This window comes from Lissotriton vulgaris, chromosome 5, assembly GCF_964263255.1.
Source record: "Lissotriton vulgaris chromosome 5, aLisVul1.2, whole genome shotgun sequence".
Taxonomy (NCBI): domain Eukaryota; kingdom Metazoa; phylum Chordata; class Amphibia; order Caudata; family Salamandridae; genus Lissotriton; species Lissotriton vulgaris.
Genome location: NC_141693.1, coordinates 1890023689 through 1890046338, shown reverse-complemented (window position 1 = coordinate 1890046338; position 22650 = coordinate 1890023689). Strand labels below are relative to the sequence as shown.

Sequence of the window (22650 nt, the reverse complement as noted above, 5' to 3'; positions counted from 1 at the left end):
ATCGCTCTTGCATTAGTTTTCCTTTCTCCAACTTCTATTTCTTTTGTTCTCACCCTGGCTGCAGCATTACAAGCGTGTATGCTGGCTCAGTGTTTATTTTTCTTTAATTTATTATTACACAAGGCTTGGAACGCATGGAGCCCTGAGTGCTGCTCTCCGCAAAGCCTCAGTCATTTTTAGGTTGAGCCTAGAGCAGCGCAAGCCCTGCTTGCTCGACTTTTAGTAAGGGGGTTTTCAAAGTGCTACCCACAAGCTTTTGCTGGCCTCAAGCTTGCGTGCACACTCGCGTGCAGTCGCACCTGCCTTTCTAATCTCTCCCTCCGGGTGGCCATTACTTCCACTTTCGCGGCCGTGCCCGCAGCCGCCATCTGCCTTTCTGATCTTTTAAAAGAGGGCTCGGTCTACTAACTATGCGCAACTTGAAAGGACTAGTTTATTAAAAACTAAGTCGAAACACCTGGGTTTCTATTCTTAGATGTGGACTCTATTAAGTTGAATGATGAGACCCACTCTTACCACTACCACCCCCCATCTCCTTCTCTGCTGTAACACCAGATGTATTGATGAATTGCACGTGCAGTACAGCATATTCTGCATTATTTTATGCATATGTAGGACGACTGCTTTATTTCATAGCCGATTTCTTCAGAAGACTTATTAACCTCATTCTTTGCCAACCTTCATGTACACTTTGCTGGTTTTGTCAGCGCATTTTCCTATCGATCTTCTAAAGGCTACCTTGGTACTTGACATTTTCCCCCAGATTTGTTCGGCCGTGACCTGCAGCACATTGTTTGCACAATAGTCTGTAAAACAGTGCCTCCTATACTCACAGGTTGGGCATCGGTGGACGTTTGACCTTTAAGTTGACACTGGGGACTATAACCTGGCTAACTTAAAATGTATCATGTAACTTGATTTTTGACTTATGCCGGAATATGATTGACCCAGCTAAATACTTGTGTGGTAAACTCGGTTTCAAGCCATATCAGATACTAATGTATCCTTTGTATAGCACGTCTTATTTTTTACTCAGATGTTTTACTTTTATTGACTGTCTTGAACCTGTGATTGTAAGGATTTGCTCTTATTGGCCACAAGTAGCTTTAGCAGTGTCTGTCAGTAAGAAATGGTTGACGTATTTGCAGATGACACCATAGATTTCTTCCTTGCTAGGTACCTGCTTTAAAATACAAATTATTGTGAACGCTGAACCCTAAACCTATGCTGGAGAAACGGACGCGCGTGGCCATTTGCAAATGTCTATTGATCAGCAAGTTTGGTTACTGCCTGTGGCATACATTTTTTAAAAAGAGGGCTCGGTCTACTAACTATGCGCAACTTTCTTGGACTAGTTTATTAAGAACCATGTCGAAACACCTGGTTTCTATTCTTAGATGTGGACTCATTCTATTAAGTTGTATGATGAGACCCACTCTTTCCCACTTTTCCACTGTCCTTCTCTGCTGCAAAACCAGGTGTATTGACACCAATCGCCCTGAAATTTTTTTAATTAAATGCAATATAATTTCAAGCACATTAAATATAAGTAGACACCACACATAGTGCTTAGTAATTTACTAGATTCAAAGGACCCAAAGAAATGTGTAATGTAACTGGCTCTCACGTAAAGCGCTCCAATACTGTCGAGCCCACACTATATACAACGGCAAAAAAAGGCAGTGAGTGCTATAATAAATACATTACAAGAACCCCTAACAAGGTGGGCAAGTCACTGGGGCGGGCAGGGCAGACAAAAAAAAATAAATGGGACCCAGAGGTACATTTTAGCTAGGGAACTAAAAATACTTGCCAGCTAATCTCGGCTCGACCACTTCATCTAAATATGCTGAAAATAAACACTATTCTAAAGCTGGACGGGACCTAAAGCAGAGTGATATTTCCCTGGGAAGTCCTTTGCCTTGCTATCAGAATCATTGCCAACCAACCCAGAAGTGAAAACTGTGGAACCAGGAGACATGTTTTTCAACCCACTCCTCCAACTGGGCCTACCGGTGTGCTCTTGGGCAATCACTTTTTGAATTTATTATCTCCAGGCATATAATGCTGCCATCTGGAGGAGTTGTGGACAATGCTCTTAGTTTAACAGCGCCCTCTGGCTCACCATGCTTTGACCGGTGTGAATCTTGCTCATCAGCAAATCCGCACCCTGAAAGCTCCGGGGCCGCACGATGTGCTGCATTGCTAAATCCTTATGTATGTATGTATGTGTGTTCTTATATAGCGCTCGATGTACCCTTGGGCATCTCGGCGCTTGCCTTGGGAACCCGTCCTGTTTTTCCCTGTGAGATCACCCATGCTGGGCATCCCCAAGGTGAAAGCCAGGCATCCCGCACCAGGGGGGGCGTTGTGGAGATTAAGCAAGCTTGTTGCCCAGAGCTGCATAGTGGGACTCGTGCTTAGAGTGGGCACAGAAGCGAGAATTATCGAGTCCGTGGACAATTGGGTTCAGGACCCTGCCGCGTCGGGAATCGAACCCTGGTCCCGGGTCTGACCTCAGCTTCAGGGTATGCCTCCTCTAACCAGTGAGCCACACTTCTCCACTTCTTATAAGGTCTCAAAGGCGAGACCTATTGCATTGCAAATGCTCGTTTCACCATCTTGCCACTTCCGCACCCTCATACTATGTCGGTGACCTGTGACGATTTCCAAGCCGCAGGAAACCATCTTTCTTCAAAAATCTAGGGTTTAAGAGCAGATGGGTTACAATTAATGTGGCTACATTGAATATCACACATGGACATGCAAGGTTGTTCATGCTGTTCAATGGGTATTCGTGTGAGCTTTTCTAAACTGTCTTGTTTAATTTGCGAGTCTTGGCAACAAAACCATTAGTGGTATTCATATGCGTGGTAATGTAATTAAGTTACTCAAGTAATAAAAGTCAAGAAACAAGTTTGTTATTTGATAACTTTACAAGCTGCAATTCTAAATGGCACTATTTTCCACTAGATGGCACTAAAACCTACGATCAAAGTATGTTTTATTAGTGACAAAATTTAGTCTGGTGTTTTTTTAGTCCTGCCTTAAACTAATGTGTGCTCTTTTCGTAAGGGAGCTTTTTAAAACAATTTTTCTCAGATGTTGCAATCGAGTGATTTTTATGAATAACAAAATTAAACAAATTCTATCATATCAATTTGAAGCTCTTTAATATTGAGATTTTAGAGAGCCATTTATGGGTCAAACCCCGCTACATTTTTGCCACCCGAGGCCCACTTCGTTCTATAATACTCCATATTGTTTCCCCCGCCTCATTCTGTAATTTCTCTACCACGCACAATTTATTAATTCATTTCCGAAACCTCCAGCCCATCCTCAACTCAGTGACGCACCCCTCCTTTGTTAAAGATACTCCACACTTTTGAAAAGGCTGCAGCCTGAGCTGAAGTCACTTGGCCATCTCATTTTGCGGTCATGCTGCACTGTTTCCTGTTCCATTTTTTGGAGAGTGCAGAGAGCGAAGGACTGCTATTGAAGTATTTCAAAAAGTGAGCCCTGCAAGTGCTTATCTACAACACAGTCTCTGTTACAGGCTGGCTGGTGTCTTAAATAGCTGAAAAGATGGTGATGCGCTATTTTACCACCTTAGACAGTGGAAAGTGATTGTGTATCACAGGAAGTGAAGAGGCTTGTGCTGCTGCTTTCGAATGGAAATGCAGCAACAATTATTGACATATGAAGTAAACAACAGAAAATAACAATATCATACAGAAAACAACATAACAAAACAATTGAAACCTAACAGGCATAACGCAAAGAAACAACCAAAGCCCAACACAATACAACTGCAGTAGAACACAACTTCACATGGTAGCACAAAAATCAACAAATCAATTCAACACCATTAACAAAATGCCACTTAACACACAAGCATTAACATTCTGGAGATACATTACCTTCTCCATAAACCTGCTTTCATAATATGGCGATAAAAGGTGTTACACCAAGCACTGCCTTAACTTACCACCATGGGCTTGAAATTGCACCAGTCAAAAATATTTGGAGATCCAGCCACCGAGCTCTACATGGAGTGCATAGTGTAAGCTCTGCTTTGACCTACATTGTATGGCTTCTATACTAGGAACTCCATGACCAGCCATCAAAGACCCAGCATCAGTGCAACACCTGCTGCAGTATAGACCTCAGCAACACTATAGATCCCAGAAGTTCTACAGACCCCAGGAGTGGTGCAGACCTTAGCAGCGGTGCAGATCCCAGTAGTGCTCCCGATCTGAGCAGCTCAACAGACACTGGCAGTGCTGCAGGCCCCAGCAGCGGCGCAGATCTCAGCAGTGCTGCAGACCTCAAATGTGGTGCACTTCCTCGAAGTGGTGCCCATCCCCAGTAGTGGCACAGAAAGCAATTATGCTCATTATCCGGTCTCTGCGAAAGAGCTGCTCAATATTCTGATGCGCTCTATAGCCAAATGCAAATACAACAGTTGATGGACAGAATGCAGAACAATGTCATACCAAAGCATCAACGACACCAGAACGTGCAGAAAGAGCCCGGCTGTCTACCACCAGAGACTCTCCGATATGCTGCTCACTGTTAATATATGATTGATATCAAAATAATACAGAGAAACTCTTAGATACTCTTCATGGCAAATACTCACATAACATGAACAAATGAAAGAGAATTAAGAAGTGAGGGATCAAAAAGGATAGTCTAGTTACCTGCAAAGCCGCGGGCCCATCTCCAGTCTAGAAGAAAAACAAAACAAATCTATAAAAACAAATAGAAAATGCATTAATATGGATCTACAATCAGTGTCTAAACTTAAAAAGGCAAATTTTAGGAAAGGGAAAGGGGCGTGCAGCTCCCCTCCACTAAAGAAATCATTTTTTTAAAATCGGCAGCCCAAGGGGAAGCCACCGGAAGCCCGCCCCCTTTCTGAACCATTCTGGACAACTTGTTGAGAGCGGAAATCCCCTTGGCTTCTGAGGGTCCTTGGGGAGCCAACAACCCCTCTTGCCACCTCCAGTAAGCCCCAAGAAGCAAGATTTTTGAGAGGTCAACCGACTCCCCGACCCCTTTCACCACCACTCTGCTAACAGGCCTCCTGGCGAATTATTGGTTGGGGGATGAAGTTCCCTTGGATGCTAAGGGTCCTTGGGGTATGACGAACCCCTCCTGTTACCTCCTGGAAGTCATGAAGGAGGGGCTGCATGCCCCCCTCACAGGCCATATACGGCCCCAGGGACCACCACTTTCCCAGGGCCATGCCTTGCACAAGAAAGGAGGAGGGCCGCATGCCCCCCACCCCTGGAGCCATATATGACAATGGGGACTGTTCCCCTCTCCTCCCGCGGGGCCAGCTCCTGCTATGTCCCAGGGTGCTGAGCCCCAGAATGCATTGGTTTGCTTTTGCTTGGCGGGAGCTCCATTCAAGCAAAATCAAACTCTCCTCTTCCAGCAGGCAGGAGCTGTCAAAGTGCTCCTGCTTGCTGGAAGTGGAGTTTTCATCTTTTTCTCTGCCTGCAGATATGTGGGTAGGGAAAGTGATGAAATTATTGTTCTCACAGGCAGGGAGCTGCGTTTCCACCAGCTTCCTATGTGCGAGAGCAAAGCCGGCTTCCGCAGGAGGCGGTGAACCAACTGGGACCACCCAGGCCTTGAGGCTCGCCTCGCCATCCCCAACATGCAGACTGGATGCCCTGGGTGCAACCAGGGCACCCAGTGATACATGGCCGGCCCTGGGGCATAGGGTCCCGGGGGCCGAAAAAGGCCTAGGGATGGGAACCGCTCCCCTCCTCATTGATTTGTGACCAAGCCCCAGGAGATGGGGTCCCCTGGGGCCAAAATAAACCCAGGGAAGGTGGGCTTCGCAACCCCCTCCACCATTCAAATGTGGCCCGGCCCCAGGGGATGGTGTCCTGGGGTCGAAATATGGCCCTGGGAGGGTGCCGCCTCCCCATTTTCATTAGTAGTATGCAGTGGTTTTCTCGTCTTTTCCTTGGAGAGCTTAACAATTGCCCATGAGCGCATTTCCAGCCTATGTTGATGACACCTTATTTATGCAGAGGAACACGAGGGTATCGCAACCAAACAAAGAATCATTTACTACGTTTAGTTAAGAAGAAGAAGAATCCCTGTTTGGTGGAGTTTTACCTCTTTGTAGTCTCGTCGACTTCTCTTGACGAGGATTCACTTTATAACAGCTTTGTGGATGAAGACGCTTGAGAAACAATCACATTGACAAAATCACAGGCACAGAAGGTCACTGGAAACGTTACATCATGGTCCTTTATGGAGTTGTAGTGCAGAATATGCACAAGACCTTTACCCAACGAGGTAAGACTTACTAATTAACTAGATGAAATCACCCCAATTGGGTAGACGTTTTTGGCAAAACTGGGGATTCTTGAGAAAAATGAGGTTCCATTCAGGCCCTGGCGCACATTTCACAGATATTAAATCTCAACAGGAATTACTTACAAATATAAACATAGCAAGTGCCCCAGAGGAAGCTCCACTTCAGTAAAGCACAAACAAGCCTAACTTCTTGGGCTTGGTGAGAGAAAAGCAAGTGGGCTTCCTCTCTTATTTCACGATGAAAAACAATCTGAAATCCTTAATGGAGGTGACAGCATGGTTGATCTATTGGAGCGCAATTTGATCTGGGTGACTGTGACGAGTGATTTCTTTGTCATCATCTTCTGGTGAGAGTAGAGACCTTGATTCTCCCTTTTAAATACCCCTTTAAGTACGCAAATGCCCAAAATGCATAGCACCACCCACAGACATATGATGGAGCGAGGTGTGCCTAGGCCAAAGACTTCCTTCAACAAAGGACTCTTTAAAATTCAGCTGATACAACGGAAAGCGAAAGCTAAAATGATGAGGTGATGCTCATCCACCCCATAATTGTCCAATCAGAATCTGAGTTCATATTGACAGTTACTTTTTAGATAGATAAAGTTAGTGAAATTGTGTATAAAAACCCCTGATTTTAATTAAGAATAATCTCTCCTTTCGATTTCCTCCTGAGATGCTGTTGGACTGCTGATTTTCCTGTGATGTAAGATTTTTCTTGAATAAATGCTTATTTCTTTGAGTGAGAACTGAGGCTTAGATGAGGGTATTAGTTAGGGAAGTTAGGAGAAAATTAATTTTGGGAACTATGTGTCTTTTGCTAAAACTTGTACTCTGAAATCTAAATAATAATGTCTATTTTCTGAGTCTTTAAATTAAATGAAAATGACTATTTGAAATAAAACTTTTCTTTTTAAAGTTACTTTGAATAAAGTAATAAATAAACAAATAAAAATCGTCAGACATGCTAAACTTTGATTTTAATAAAAATTAGATAAATGGAGAATTAAGCTGGACTTGTATTTTCCTACGCCTAATTTTCTTACTAGCAGATTTGTCGACCATAATGGTGGTGTGTCTGAATAAAATGTCTTGTTGATAAAACCATGGTAAAACTTAATTTAAACTGCAGGTGTAAATAATATAAATATTCAGTTTTTGATTTAGACACTCCGCCATGATACAGCAGCTCTCCTCTGAATTTCACCGATCCATGAAGTAGGATGTAAGTGTTTTGTGAGAAACTCCCAGTGTTATGGGCCCCACTGATGAGTAGATGTATGATTTGGTACTTCAGGGAAAGTTATATGGTTTTAGGAAATATTTCCGGAGTAGCGCTGCATCAGTTATTTAGTTTGGTAGCAGAGCATTGGTTGCTATAGAATTAGCTAGGATTATGTATAGAGTTATATAAGGATTTTTATGTAAAGAATTATGACTAAAATCTGTAGAGTTCGTATTATGTTATATGTAGTCCTGAAAAGGCTTCCGATAGTGTAGGAAGATGGTGCCTCTGTCTGCAGGCAGAGGAAGTGTGGCAAGTGGAGTCGCACAGTGCATTAGTCTGTTTCAAAGGGTAGTATCGTCGTATACTACAGTGGTATCGTCGTATATCACAAGTGGTGTTGTCGCACATCACAAGTTTAGGGACCTTAGGTGTGAAAGGATAAATGTTCAGCGAGGGCAGTTTATGAAATTTTAGCTTTCAAGTACAGGGATCATTGCATATTCTGTTTTAAAACTTACTGCTGGGAGAGTAGTAGGACTTAACCCGAGCTTGAAAGAAGGGTAAAGTAGAAGGATGTGCTACTTTACTAACGATAGAGAAATTCTGTGGTAGGTTAGAAGTAAGCACTGCCTACTAGAAATACAGAATCATTGTATGAATGAATAGATTTCCGTGTGAATGTGTATAAATGAAATAGCAATATGCGTTCTTGTGAAACTCTGGGTTAGACTCTAAGGAGCATTGAGGTCTCTGTATGTGTCTTATTCCTAGAGAAACGAGTTTGTTATTGCCTGACAGAAGGGTAAGGTAGAGGGTTGTGCTACTTTATCGGCGAGTCTAAGATCCTGTGGAGGCAGGCGCTGTCTGCTGGAAATACAGGATACTTGTGCGATTGAAAATCTATCACTTTGTTTTACCGAAACAGACAAATGGAATTGTTTTGTGTAAGTTACTAACTGATTCAGTTGTATATCTTGTAAGTATGGCTTCTCAATAAACCTTGTAAAGGAGGGGTCAGTCGGCGCTGCAGAAGCCGGAGCGCTAGTGACGTCAAAAGTGTCGCGCAGGGATTGGTCCTCGTGACCAAGACAGAGCAAGGCCTGATTGGTGCATCACGAAAAGCAACAAAACTATTTGTTAAGCACTAAGGAGACGTATCTTGTTCTAATTGGTACGCAAGTGTAAACCGCGCTGTGATAGGTTGGTGTTACGGAACAGCAATAGAGAAGTACGCGATCTTTTGAAAGACAGGGAATTTACAGAAAAATGGATTACTATTACGAAGAGGAGAAGAAGAACCCTTCATGGTTTAAGAAATTGAAAAATGTGTTTGTGAAGGATAAGGCGATAGTAACAAGAGAGGGAAAATTACTTCCTCCGCCGAAAACGCCTGCTTCCTATATGTTGTCAAAATATGGTTACCATACATGTGTTTAGTTAGAGAATTGGGCAAGGTATACCAGAAATGATGGTGCGTTAGCTTTTCCAGAGGTTGGATCTTTTAATTTGGCAGTTTTACGAAATTTGAGAGAAAGGATGATGAAGCTTGAGCCAAGACCTAGGCCAACTCAATTTGAAGCTCTAGTTGAATGGGAAGAAGAGATGCATGAAATGGAACGAGAAAGGTCAGAAAGACATATCAGACCAAGAAGTAGACTACGTGGATTATGGGGAGAAACACATGCGAGTAGAATGCGCAGATGGAGAAATGCTGACATGTGTGATTGCATGTATCCAGTTAGATTAGTGGATGAATATGAAGGGTGGAAATGTACAGAGAAGAAGAAAAATGTGGAAAAAGGTTATGGTGATAGTGAATCAGAGGATGCTGTACTGGAAGAAATATTAAATAGGAGACCGCCACCATATCAACCAGGTTCTTTGTGGACTACGCCTAATGCCCCACCGGTAGAAGACAGAATCAATGAAACCCCAAAGTAATTTTCAAATTTGAGAGATATACCAGAAAGAGTAGAAGTGAGATATAACCCAAACACCTCAATGACAGAAACAAGACTTACTGGTACTCCCAAACAGAATGATGAAAGAGGAAATGTGAACAGAGTAGAAAAACGAGTTGAGGAACAAACTAGTACTGCTGAGTGTATACGATCTACAAATGAATTGACAGAAAAGATACAAGAGCTTACTAAAAATATAGAAACAGTAACAGTCCCAGTAACGATAGGACCTGTAATCCCAGTGTTTGAAAACCAAAGAATAAAAGAGCCAAGTTTAACAATCCCATTGCAGCAAAGTTTGCAAAATGTAAAAGAAAATATTTATCCAGACTTGTCAGAAATCAGACGAGCAACGAATGTAAATCCGCCTGACTTAACTTTTAATCAAAGTTTACCATATAAATATGCAACCGGAGCAGAATCAGATTATAGGAAAGAGTATTGGAAAAATAGATTTAACACAGACTCTTATAGGACCGTCGGAACACGAACTAAGTGATTGGATTAAAACTTTGAAATTAAAAGAGAATGAACCCAAGATATTAGATGTCGCTAGATTAAAAGTCGATATGGAAGAATTAATTATTGGAACCATTGGAACGGATGGATTAAAAGCTTATCAAGATGATGAACTGATGTTCATGTATAAAAGTATTACTTGGAAGACAAAATCTATACATGATCAACAGAAGACATATAGAGTAGACTTTTCAGAAAAAGACATTGAAAATATGAATACAGCTGGAAGAATAACTCAAATAAAAGAATTAATTGTGCTGCTAAGAAAATGGGGAGATGTGAATAAGTGGAGAGTGAAATGGGCAAAGAAGAAAAAGAAGAGGCTAGTGATAAGTCTACATTAGCGTTCCCAGTCAGAGAAAAGGAAACAGCAGTAAATGAATTTCCTATGAGAGAAATACGAGGAGGAGGATATGTGCATGTTCCTTGGAGTAGACAGGATATACTATCATTTACAAATTATTTCCCCAGATTAAGAGAGAAACCAGTAGAATGGTATTGACAGGTAGACAGATTTGTAAACGTTTCAAAAGTATTATGGGTTGATCTGGATGGATTATTTGACATAGTTGTACCAGCGGATTTGTGGATTGAGTGTAAAATATCTGTAAATTGGCCAAAAGAAGAATATCCGCGAGACAAAGTAACAGGTGCTCCGTCACCTGAAGTAATGCGCAAGTATGAACAAGTAATAGTATTTGTGAAAAATAAAATTCCACCAAAAGAAACTGATTGGGTTAAAATAGACAGAACTACACAGGAACCGAAAGAATCTGTACATGCATTTTATGAAAGACTGTTGTTGGTATTTAAATAATACAGTGGATATGAGGAACTGAGCGAAAAAGACATGAGTCATTTTATATATAGACTAGCAGCCCGTCCCGACGTTGTCCGGGTATGAATTGCTGCCAGCCAGTAGTACACGGTTTTGTAGGATTTCGTTTTGATAGCATTTCTTATCTGTGACAGGCCTGTAAAACGCTCCGATTCACAGTGCACTGCTGATGCACTTAAGAGTGCGCGTTCAGTAGTGTGTGAACTCGAGTTTCCCTACTTTATTTTTCCTTGCAATATTATATAGCGCGAACTCGATAACATGGCATGAGCACAATTTACATTACAGAAGAACACATTCATTTGTGGTAGGCACGGGGAGAAAAAGCGATTTGCCTGGAATCACAGGATGTTGAGCTGATACCGAGATTCGAACGTAGCTCCCCAGCTCTAAAGTTCGCAATTCTAGAACTTGTGGCGGGAGGTGTGTCTAAAAGTGTATGTCGGTGCTGGCCATCAATGAGAGAGACCTGTGCATTTTTCAAATGGGTGGTGAAAAAACAGGAGTATGTTGCTGGAGATGTGGGCCGTCGTGCCACCAATGTGCTTACCGGGGGAGGGTAAACATCCATTATTTCGCAACTTTCTTTCCGCATACTATCACTCCGCATACTTTCATTACGAAAGTACCATGGCTCCGCAATGCCATTATAACGCATGGCATTACATTTTATATGCTTTTACCACGCATACATTTACAACAAAATTCGTTGTAAATGCAGGAATGGTAAAAGCATGTTTTTTCCCAATGTTTGGATAAGGTAAGTATGGGTATAGGGGTATATGTTTTGGGGTACTGAGGTATATGTTTTGGGGTGTTTGGGTATTTTAAGGGTTCAGATATAGTTTTGGGTTATGGGGTACACGGGTAGTTTTAGGGTTTAGGGATAGGTATGGGTTTGGGTTTTGGGGTATAAGGGTATTTTTAGGGTGCAGGGGTAGGTTTGGGTTTTGGGGTACAGGGGTATTTTAAGGGTTCAGGGCTAGGTTTGGGTTTTGGGGTACAGGGGTATTTTTAGGGTTCAGGGCTAGGTTTGGGTTTTGGGGTACAGGGGTATTTTAGGGTTCAGGGGTAGGTTTGGGTTTTGGGGTACAGGGGTATTTTTAGGGTTCAGGGGTAGGTTTGGGTTATGGGGTACAGGGGTATTTTAAAGGTTCAGGGCTAGGTTTGGTTTTTGGGGTACGGGGGTATTTTAGGGTTCATGGGTAGGTTTGGCTTTTGGGGTACAGGGGTATTTTTAGGGTTCAGGGGTAGGTGTGGGTTTTGAGGTACAGGGGTATTTATAGGGTTCAGGGCTAGGTTTGGGTTTTGGGGTACAGGGGTATTTTTAGGGTTTAGGGATAGGTTTGGGTTTTGGGGTACAGGGTATATTTATAGGGTTAAGATGGGTTAGTGTTTAAGGGTGTTGGGGTATTTTAAGGAATAAGGGTGGGTTATGATTATGGGGAGCAGGGTGGGATTAGCACACGATATGAGACATGGCATGAAGGGCAGAACGTACCACACGCCCCCAGCGTTTGTCACACCCCCAGCACACGCCCACAGCACAACGCAGACACGCCCACTAGGGACTACTTTGCTGGCATGGTTCTTTTACCTTTTAAATGTATATGGTGGGCGTCTGCATAGCCTATGTCCTTCTGCTGCAACTGCCCTTTCCAACGCTGTATTGGGTGTTGTGATTGGTGCTGTGGTTCCTGAGATTACCCGCCTCAAAGGTTTGAGCTCTCTCTTTATTATATTAGTATGGATTTGTGTATGGATTAAGACCGGAAATTGGAGATATGATTAGACATAGTATGATAGGATGGCAATCGAGTACTGTAGATGGTGTTTTAAGAAAAGCCAAATATTGTAGTGAAGAAATTGATGTCAAGCAAAAGAAGTTAAAAGAGAAAGCCATGTGGGCACAAGTGAAAGTAGCTGAACACCAAGAAGCACAATTGGAGTAGCACAATTGGAGAATAAAAATACAGATAGTCAAGGAAAATTTAAAGGAAATTTCAACAAAACGAAATTGATAGGGAATATAGAAGAGCTTAAGAAAAAACTCCCTTGTCATAATTGCGGCAGAATAGGACATTGGAGAAAAGAGTAAGTATGCACCAAGAGTTAATTCCGAAAATACATCATTGAATCCACAGGTGCAGCATGAGGTAATTCAACATCAACCACAACAGCAGCAGATAGTTACTCAACAGAGTCATGTGTCACACATGCAACTTCCACACAGTGTAAATCAACAGAGATACAGTGCAGAGACAGGATTCAGCGGAGGCGAGCAGGTAAACAGATCGCCTAGAGTGAATGTGATTGGTTACAAGAGGAAGGTAGGAGTCATTCGGATGAAAGTTTCTGACGGTGCCTGAGAGAGGGAGAAGAGTGCGTGCTTGGAGCCACTCTTGAGGTAGATCAGTCTGGTCCATTTGTAAACGGAAAGGTGAATGATGTAGAAATAGCTTTCCTAGTGGACACTGGTGCTACCCGTTCTACTGTTAGATCAGTGGAAGTTCAAAATCTTCCTCTCTCGGGAGACTATCCCGGTTGTAAAAAAAAATTGGCTCTTCGTTCCGTCTCGAGCTCACGTGCAGCGAGGAGGTGCAGCTTCAGAGCACAGGAACAAGAGGATGTCTTCCGGTCTTGCGTCCCTTTTTATCCATCTTCAGGGCGGGCGTAAACCCGCCCCTGCCTGCCCCGAGGGCGTGGCCAGCTGCGTCAGTGTCTAGGCCAGCCCACTCCAGGGCGGGAAAGAGCGCGCCCCGGCTACGCCGCTTCGGGCATACCAGCCGAGACGCGCCTCCCGCCCAAAATGGCTTCCCGGGGGGATCGAGGTACTCTGCCATACGTTCGGGGGGACCGAGTGGTCGCCCCTTTCCATATGGCTGAGATACCCGCCACCCCCTCTCAACACAATCCCCAAAAGGAGGGAAACCGGAAACAGTTCTTGAAGTTTTTGGAAGAGGGAGGGAGTGACCCTCCCCGGCCGTATTTATTAAAACAAAATTAAACGTTAAACAGTTCATATTAATGTACAATTTCATAACCACATTGCGATGTTTGGCTAACCTTAACAGATTCTCTAATACAGAGGTTCTCCTAGCCGAACTACCAACCTGCAAAACATTTTCTTGAAATAATGAAATTGTACATCCTAACGTTTAAGGGCCAACGGCAAGGTCGTAACCGGTGTCAAGATCCCTAACCAGAAATACCCCCCCCACTTGGGAGGGGCGACAGCACTGAGGCGTACCCCACGTGCAACTACCAATTTCCCTTGACTTGTCGGGGGCCCCAATAAACTCGACGCCACTTAAAGGTCGTTCGAGGACTCGTGTGAGTATCTAGAAGGTAGCGTAGACCTCCCCCCAAACCCCACACAACTTACCACATCTGCCGTCGCAGACGTCACTGGCCCCGGGAAATTCCCCAGGAGGGGGCTGTAACCCCTCCTACACAGGAAGGGGCCTTGACCGCCTTTCCTTTCCTTCCGGCGGCCTCTCCTTAGACAGGACCGCCTCCCCGTTGAGGGGCCAATGGCCACCTCTCCCGAGCGCTCCCATCCGTGTTGGGTGACGCCCACTCATAGGGATCTTCCAATTACTGCTCACCGATCATGACCTTACCGCCACAGGTCCGGATAGTTGACCGGCTATCCGGACCCCCCACAAAGCTCCTACCTAAAGGTCATGCTTCAACGTTTTTAACCACGCTAAGAAGTCTCCTATGAGTAACTCATTCCCCACCCGAGACAAATGCACACCATCCCCCGAATACACACTGTCATCATTAATACAGCCATGCGGAATAGAATGCAATGTCCTGGAACGGAGCAACCTACTCACTTTGTTATTAAGCTTTCTAACAGAGTGATTCAAAGCAGGAATAGAAATAGCCCCCCGCCACACCTTTCGTGGGATCATATGGGACCACGCAATTGTGCACCCCGGAACTCTCCTCGCCAACCAACTTACAGTGGAAAGCATTGCCTCCAGGAGAAGTCGTCTACCGGTGGTGACCAAATCATTGCCCCCTAAATGCACTATGACTATAGACGGCGGTGACCTCGTCCGCCCTAACAAATCCTCAAAATATGCTTGAAACTGGTCAATACAGAGACCGCCTCTTCCGTAGAAGGACACCCTGTACCCGTATTCCCCAGCTACGTGAATCATGTCACCTGCTTTGAATACGTCCGCGGCACGCCTCACGTATGAGTGGCCCACGACCCACACCTCCTTTTTCACAGCCGGTGATGTCTGACCGCTGGCCCGGTGTTGGGTCGACTGCAAAGTCCGCCCCGCCTCGTAGGCTTGCGCAACTGAAAACCAAACAAAAACAAGAGGCGTGAGTACATCATTACAGCTTTACAACATGTGTAACCGCACATACCTCTTATAACAATTGGAGGACCAACGCCCCACTCGTTTCACTTGTTCAACATTAAGACCCCTGGCTGTAGCTTCTGTAGCAGCCCCTATCCGAAAGGAATGGGTCCCAAACTCGCCCGGGTTCAAGCCCGCAGCGGCAATTGACATCGTAAGCACCCGCTGAAACTGAAACTTCGTCAGTGGGGTGGCGTCCGCGTGTCTCAACAAGGTCCCCCCCCATACTGCCACCCTTCGTGCTAGGTAATCTTCTAAACACTTTACCGGGCATATGGAGGACCCGGGAATCCTGCGTATGATTATGCAGTCACCCATCCCATCTTGATCGGTCTTGGACCTGACAAAGGAGACCGTCATTGCCTCTCCTCTGATCTGAACGTGTTCTTGGCACAAACCCCCCGCCACATCCTGTTTGTTCCTTGCCACCAGTTCGCTTACTCGCATCGCCCCGTGAAATGCTAGCGTAAAAGCGGCTCGGAACAACACCGCCTCAAACGGAGATGAACATGTGGCAGGGAGTGTAGCCAACAACTGGGCCAACCTATCCAAACCTATCGGGCGCCTCTCATCTACTCTGCGACCCTCAAGGCGTTGCCACCCACGCAGCGCTTTCTGTACAACGAAAGACGCCGTTGGGTCCTGGATACTATGAGCCCTGGCAACAAAGGAAATAGCAGCACGATGCCTCTGAGCCGTAGCCACAGATTTCCCAGCCCTACGTAAGGACATCAGGAAATTCACTACCCATTCCTCGTGGCCCCAAAGTCTCTCTCTATCAGTCCCCAAAAAGGCTAAATAGGACCTAAACGCCCCTTCATATGCCTTCCTCGTCCGTGTTGCTAGACTCTCTCCCACGAGGTGACGAAGTTCGGGGCACCGAGAGACCAGAGAGCTTCGGGGAAGGGTGCCGGCTCTGGGTCCGCTGAGGGAAGGAAGCCCGAGAAAGCCTGCATATGAAAACGAGACAGTGCATCAGCCGCCTGATTCTGTACCCCTGGGACATGTTTTGCTCTGAACAGCACATTCAGTTGCATACACAACAAAACAATCTCTTTGAGCAGTCTTAAAATCAGTTTACATCGTGCTGCCTGACTATTGATGCACTCGACCACAGTCATATTGTCGGACCAAAATATCACAGAGTGATCCTTGAACCCTTCTGGCCAGGTTCTCAAGGCCACCAAAATGGGAAAAAGTTCCAAGAAAGCAATATTACTTGTGAGACCATTGTCATGCCACCATGTCGGCCACCTTTGTGCCGACCATTTTGTGCCGAAGATGGCACCAAAACCTATGCTACCTGCAGAATCTGTCCATAGCCCCAGCTCTTCAGATGATACGGCTGGTTTGTTCCATATGACTCGACCATTAAAGTCCGCCAGAAATGCTAACCAAATACGCACGTCCTGGCGGACCTCAGCCGATAGTCTCGTGCGGTGATGGCCCTCCCTTAGGCCGACCATAGCTTGGGCAATTGAACGAGAAAAGGGGCGGGCCATCGGTATAACTCTAAGGGCAAAATTCAACTGTCCCACCAACTGCTGCAACTGATGCAGCGTAATTTTAGATCCATTTAGACACTCTTGCAGGGTTGCCCTGAACTTGAACACTTTGTCAGCTGGCAAACGAAAACAACCTTCTCTGGAGTCCAACTCGATCCCCAGAAACTCGAGGCAAGTCGCAGGACCCACCGTCTTACCTGGTGCCAATGGCACACCAAACTGTTTCATTAATACACAAAATTCGGCCAAAGCCCGGCCACATTCGAGATCCCCGGCTGCCCCAAGGAACAGAAAATCATCAAGGTAATGCATTACATGTTGGAAACCCGTCTTCTTTGTGAAGACCCATTGCAGAAAACTACTGAATTTCTCGAAATAGGCACAAGATATCGAGCACCCCATCGGCATACACTTATCCATGTAATAACAACCCTGAAAATTAAAACCTAGGAGACGCTGATCGTCCGGGTGTACCGGGAGCAACCGGAACGCTGACTCGATATCTGATTTCGCCATCAGCGCCCCGGGCCCCAGGCGACTCAAAATGGCTACGGCCTCATCGAAGGATGCGTACCGCACCGAACACACTTCTGGGTCTATTGCATCGTTTACAGAAAGACCACGTGGAGCTGACAAATTATGAATCAATCGAAACTCACCCGGGTCCTTCTTGGGGACCACCCCTAAAGGAGAACAAACAAAATTCTGTACCGGAGGTGCAGTAAACGGGCCGGCGACACGACCTCGGATAACCTCTTTCCGGATCTTATCCTGCACTACAGTCGTATGCTGCAGGACGGAAAGTTGATTTTTGCACATCCCGACACCCTGAAAGTCCCCCACCGGAATGCGGAAACCATATGAAAAACCGTTTCGCAGCAATCCAGCAGAAGTACGATCTGGGTATTCACTGAGCCAGGGAATCATCGCCAAGGTATCAATCGGGGTTGGTAAAGGCGCCCCTCGGACTATATTAGACCTGTTTGGCGCCTCCCCTACCCCCATTCTCACCCGTTCTGGCTCTGCACGAGGACTCAGGATGGGACGAACCGCAACCACTACATTCGTGCTTGAATTTACACGATCCCTGTGGCCTAGTACATTTACCTTTGTTGAAATTGAAGCAGAAACCCCTTTTCCCTGTATTACTGGCAGGTCTCGAGTAATCGTCGGTACTCGTACCTGACCGAAAGGGCGTCCCCGCATATTGGCGGGAGGACTCGCCGACATTGCTCCCCACCAACGGCATTTTCAACATTCCTGACTCTTTCATTTTATCCCATGTCAAAGAATCATAACAGTCCCAGGTTAAACTCTTGTTATGCTCCTTCGCCTTCCTGAAGAGATTATCATAACAGAACCAATGGTTACCCTGGTGAGACGTCGAGTACCCCATGATTCGTGACTGATAGATCGGTAACTCGGAAAGCAATTCGGGCCTACGTTCCCCTAGGATCGACGTGAAAATTCCCCATGCATTGCCCCAATTGCCAATATTCTCATTCACTTTAAAGGCGGCCATTTTTGCGCGCCAAACACTCGGATGCATCAGATCCTTCTGACCTTTAACATGCTCCACCTCATAATGATCGACAAGCAAGGAGAAAATGTTCACATACTCCCCTGCCCAAATCTTTTCCTTTATTGCCAAAGGAACATGTTGCCCCAACTTTTCTCTACGAGAGGGTGCTGACTCATCCCTCGCGATCGGCAATGGCCGCTTACCTGCACCGGACGCTGCTTCTGTGGTCGCAACCGGGGCCTGCGGCTTGTCTATCGCTGCAGCCGGCGCGGGCACCTTGGCTGCATCTCGCTTCTCGCGCAACTGTTTCATCAGTACTTGTGCCTCGGCAGCCGTGGCGCCCTCGCTACTGTCGCCCAACCACGCTGCTAGCTGTGCCGCCAACTCGGGAGGCATATCCTCAGTGGATGTCGGGGTGACCACGACGGGAATCGGATTCCCCTCCACCGGTACCGGGGTTGGCGCCTCGAGCGGGGTACAGGGAACCGGGACGTCTCCCCCGGCTGGTCCCCTTCTAGGCCTCTTGGCTTTCCCTCCAGGAGCTGCTCCAGCCGAAGGACGCCCCGATCCCCCTTCCCCATCTCGCTCCGCCACCCGTTTCTTCAGTTCGGACATCTCCTTCATGAGGACCCGAACCATCTGTTCCGTCGTCATTCTCTTCGCGCCTTTTTTGGGCATCTTTCCGACCAAGTATCTAGAAGACAAAAAGAAAGATCAAAACGCTCAAAATTGGCTCTTCGTTCCGTCTCGAGCTCACGTGCAGCGAGGAGGTGCAGCTTCAGAGCACAGGAACAAGAGGATGTCTTCCGGTCTTGCGTCCCTTTTTATCCATCTTCAGGGCGGGCGTAAACCCGCCCCTGCCTGCCCCGAGGGCGTGGCCAGCTGCGTCAGTGTCTAGGCCAGCCCACTCCAGGGCGGGAAAGAGCGCGCCCCGGCTACGCCGCTTCGGGCATACCAGCCGAGACGCGCCTCCCGCCCAAAATGGCTTCCCGGGGGGATCGAGGTACTCTGCCATACGTTCGGGGGGACCGAGTGGTCGCCCCTTTCCAAAATCTTCCTCTCTCGGGAGACTATCCCGGTTGTAGGTGTAGCTAATAGACAGATTAAAACATCTTTAACACAACCAGTTGAAGTAGAGATCGGAAATATCAAAGACATGCATCGATTTGTGGTGTGTGACAGTAGTCCCGTAAATCTGTTCGGACGAGACATTTTGTGTAAAATAACTGTGCCATATACTGTTCACCAGATGGCATAGAACTGCAAACTCCAGATGAAGATAGCTTGTATAAAATGACCATGCTTATGATTGAGGCAGAACAAAAGAAATTGTTTCCTGTGTTTGATCGAGAAAAGATACCTGATGAATTGAAAAGGGTAGTGAAAGAAAAGGTCCGGGATTTCACAGGAGAAGATATAGGATTAATGAGAGATGTAGACCCTGTAAAAGTCTTTATAAAAGAAGGTGTGAGTTACCCGAACATTCCCCAATACAAAATGACAGCAGAAATAATTGAAGGTATAACTCCGGTGATAAACAAAATGATTGAGCAAGGCATACTGAGAGAGATAGAGAGTAGTCCTTGTAATTCACCGATAATGGGTTTGAAAAAGCCAAACAGAACATTTAGGATTGTACAGGACCTTAGAAAGGTTAATAAAACTGTTGTCCCATGTTGTCCAATTGCACCAAATCCAGCAGTGATTTTATATCAAATACCCTATGATGCAGAATGGTACATTGTGATCGATCTGTGTAATGCGTTCTTTACAGTTCCATTGCACCCAGAAAGCCAACCAATTTTTGTGTTCCGTTTCAAAGATCGTATTCTGGCATGGTGCTGAATTCCTCAAGGGTACACTGAAAGTCCATCTATTTTTTTATCAGTTGCTAAAGAAATCATTAGAAAGTTTGAGCCTGCCTGGAGAGTCTGCATTGGTTCAGTACATTGATGATCTCCTGGTAGCATCAAAGACAAAAGATGCATGTGTAACAGATGCCATCGCATTGTTGAATCATTTAGCAGAGGAGGGACATAAAGTGTCTCCATCTAAATTGCAATTTTGTCAGAAAGAAGTACCAAACTTAGGTCATAAGATTGCAAAAGGAATCAGACAAGTCACTGCGGAAAGAATTAAGATGATACAGGGAATGCAGCCACCAAAAACCCAAAGGCAAGTAAGAATGTTCGTGGGAATGGTAGGTTACTGTAGACAGTGGATTAGCGGATTCTCACTGATAGCAAAACCGTTACAGAAATTAACCAGAGCAGATATTAGAGACCCTATAGTTCTGACCAAAACGGAGATGGAAGCATTTGAACAGCTAAAAACAAGCTTGTGTGAAGCACCAGCTTTAGGGATGCCTGACTATAAAAAAAAGAGTTTGAACTGTACTGCAGTGAACGAGAAGGATGTGCATTGTCAGTATTAATTCAGAGACATGGAAAACTGAGAAAGCCAATTGCATATTTCTCAGCTGTTTTGGAGCCAGTTGCAAAGGCATTGCCAGGTTGTTTGAAAGCAGTAGCAGCTACAAGCTTAAGTCTAGAACAAAGTGAAGGAATAGTGATGGGATTTCCTGTGAGGGTGTATGTACCTCATTCTGTGGAGATTCTCCTCACTAGGGCAAAAACACAGTACCTGACCAACAATAGGATGACAAAGTACGAGAAAATAATTCTGGGAGCAGAAAATGTAACAATCTCTAGATGTGTAAATGTCAATCCTTCTACACTATTGCCTGATACCATGGAAACTGAAGTGAAAAATGAGGTTAATCACAAATGCCTAGATGTTCTTGAATACTGTACCAAACCAAGACCAGACATCAGAGATGAGCCATTGCCTGAATCATATTACGTAATGTTTGTTGATGGTTCGGGCCTGAGAACAAATGAAGGTGTTCTGAGTGCAACATATGCAGTTTGTACAGTGGCAGATGTATTGTAAGCATCTTGTCTGAAAGGAATTCGTTCTGCTCAGGTCGCAGAATTGATTGCTTTGATTCGAGCATGTGAACTGGGAAAGGAAATCAAGGTTACCATAGTGACTGATAGTCAGTATGGTTTTGGAGTTGTTCATGATTACGGACAACTGTGGTCCCTGTATGTGTTCATGATTACGGACAACTGTGGTCCCAAAGAGGTTATTTGACTTCTGCAGGATCACCAATACGTAATGCCGAGTTTGTGAGAATGTTGATGACGCAATTCAATTGACTGACAAGATTGCTGTGGTGAAGTGTGCAGCACACAAAAGGGGGGATGAATATATCACCCGAGGTAATAGGTATGTGGACTCAATTGCAAAGTACTGTTCTAAAAATCTTGCATCTATCAATCGGGACAGGGGAAAAGAACAAGTTTCGAGTCCTTTAATGCTAACCACAGTAGTTGAGACCTGGCAGGAAGTGAGGCAAATGCAGGAAAAAGCAGATGAGGAAGAGAAAACGGTTTGGTTAAAAGCAGAATGCAGACAAAGAGAGGAAGATGCAATTTGGGTTTACAAAGATGAAAGACCAGTAATGCCCGATAGCATGATTTCAAACATGGACTCAGGCTGTCCATCTCTATGGCTATACCGCCCCAACCCGCTTGGTTCCTTGCGGGGTCTCCCAAGGCTCCTCCCTGTCCCCTCTTCTTTTCAATCTTTATATCCGTCCCCTTATTCTTTCTCTCCTTGACATGGGGGTCTCCGTATATAACTATGCGGATGACCTCCAGTTAGTTTTTGATCTTTCTTCTCCTTTGCACTCCCATCCTAAATTCCACTCCACATTAGTTTTCATCTTGGAGTGGATGAACCGTAACCAACTTTAGTTTAATCTGGACAAGACTGAGTTGGTCCTGACTGGCCCTACCATCTCCCCGTGGTCGGCCGCATTTTGGCCTTCCATCTTCGGCCTCCCGCCCATTCCGGCTGCCTCCGCGAAGACCTTGGGTATTAAAGTCAGTCGGGACCTCTCTATGCATGCCCAGATCAGCTCAGTTGTTTCTTCCTGTTTCCTTTCTCTCCGGATTATCCGGAAAGTGTCCAGTTTCTTTTCTTCTGATGCCCTTAAACTCATTATTTTGGCAATGATTCTTTCCCGTCTTGATTACGGGAATAGCCTGTATGTGGGCATCCCGGCCTACGAACTACGTCGACTGCAGGCTATCCAGAATCAGGCCGCCCGTCTCATTTATCACCTTCCCAAGTCCTCTCACATCACTCCTGTTTTGAAATCCCTCCACTGGCTTCCCATCTGCCAGAGATCCCTCTTTAAGATGGGCTGCCTGGCCTTCATGGCTCGCACCTGCACTGCCAGGCCTTCATCAACTCTCGTATTATCCCCATCACTCCTAAACGTGC

General features: G+C 45.4%; 1 protein-coding gene across 1 annotated transcript in view; it reads right to left on the bottom strand.

The window, feature by feature from the left end:
- The window catches only part of LOC147717635 (E3 ubiquitin-protein ligase TRIM39-like), a 333005-nt gene that overhangs the window by 91492 nt on the left and 218863 nt on the right, over positions 1 to 22650 (bottom strand). Inside the window, exon 6 of the mRNA XM_086924432.1 lies at positions 4704 to 4730. Coding sequence (XP_086780558.1) covers positions 4704 to 4730 — 27 coding nt within the window. The remainder of the gene's footprint in view (positions 1 to 4703; positions 4731 to 22650) is intronic.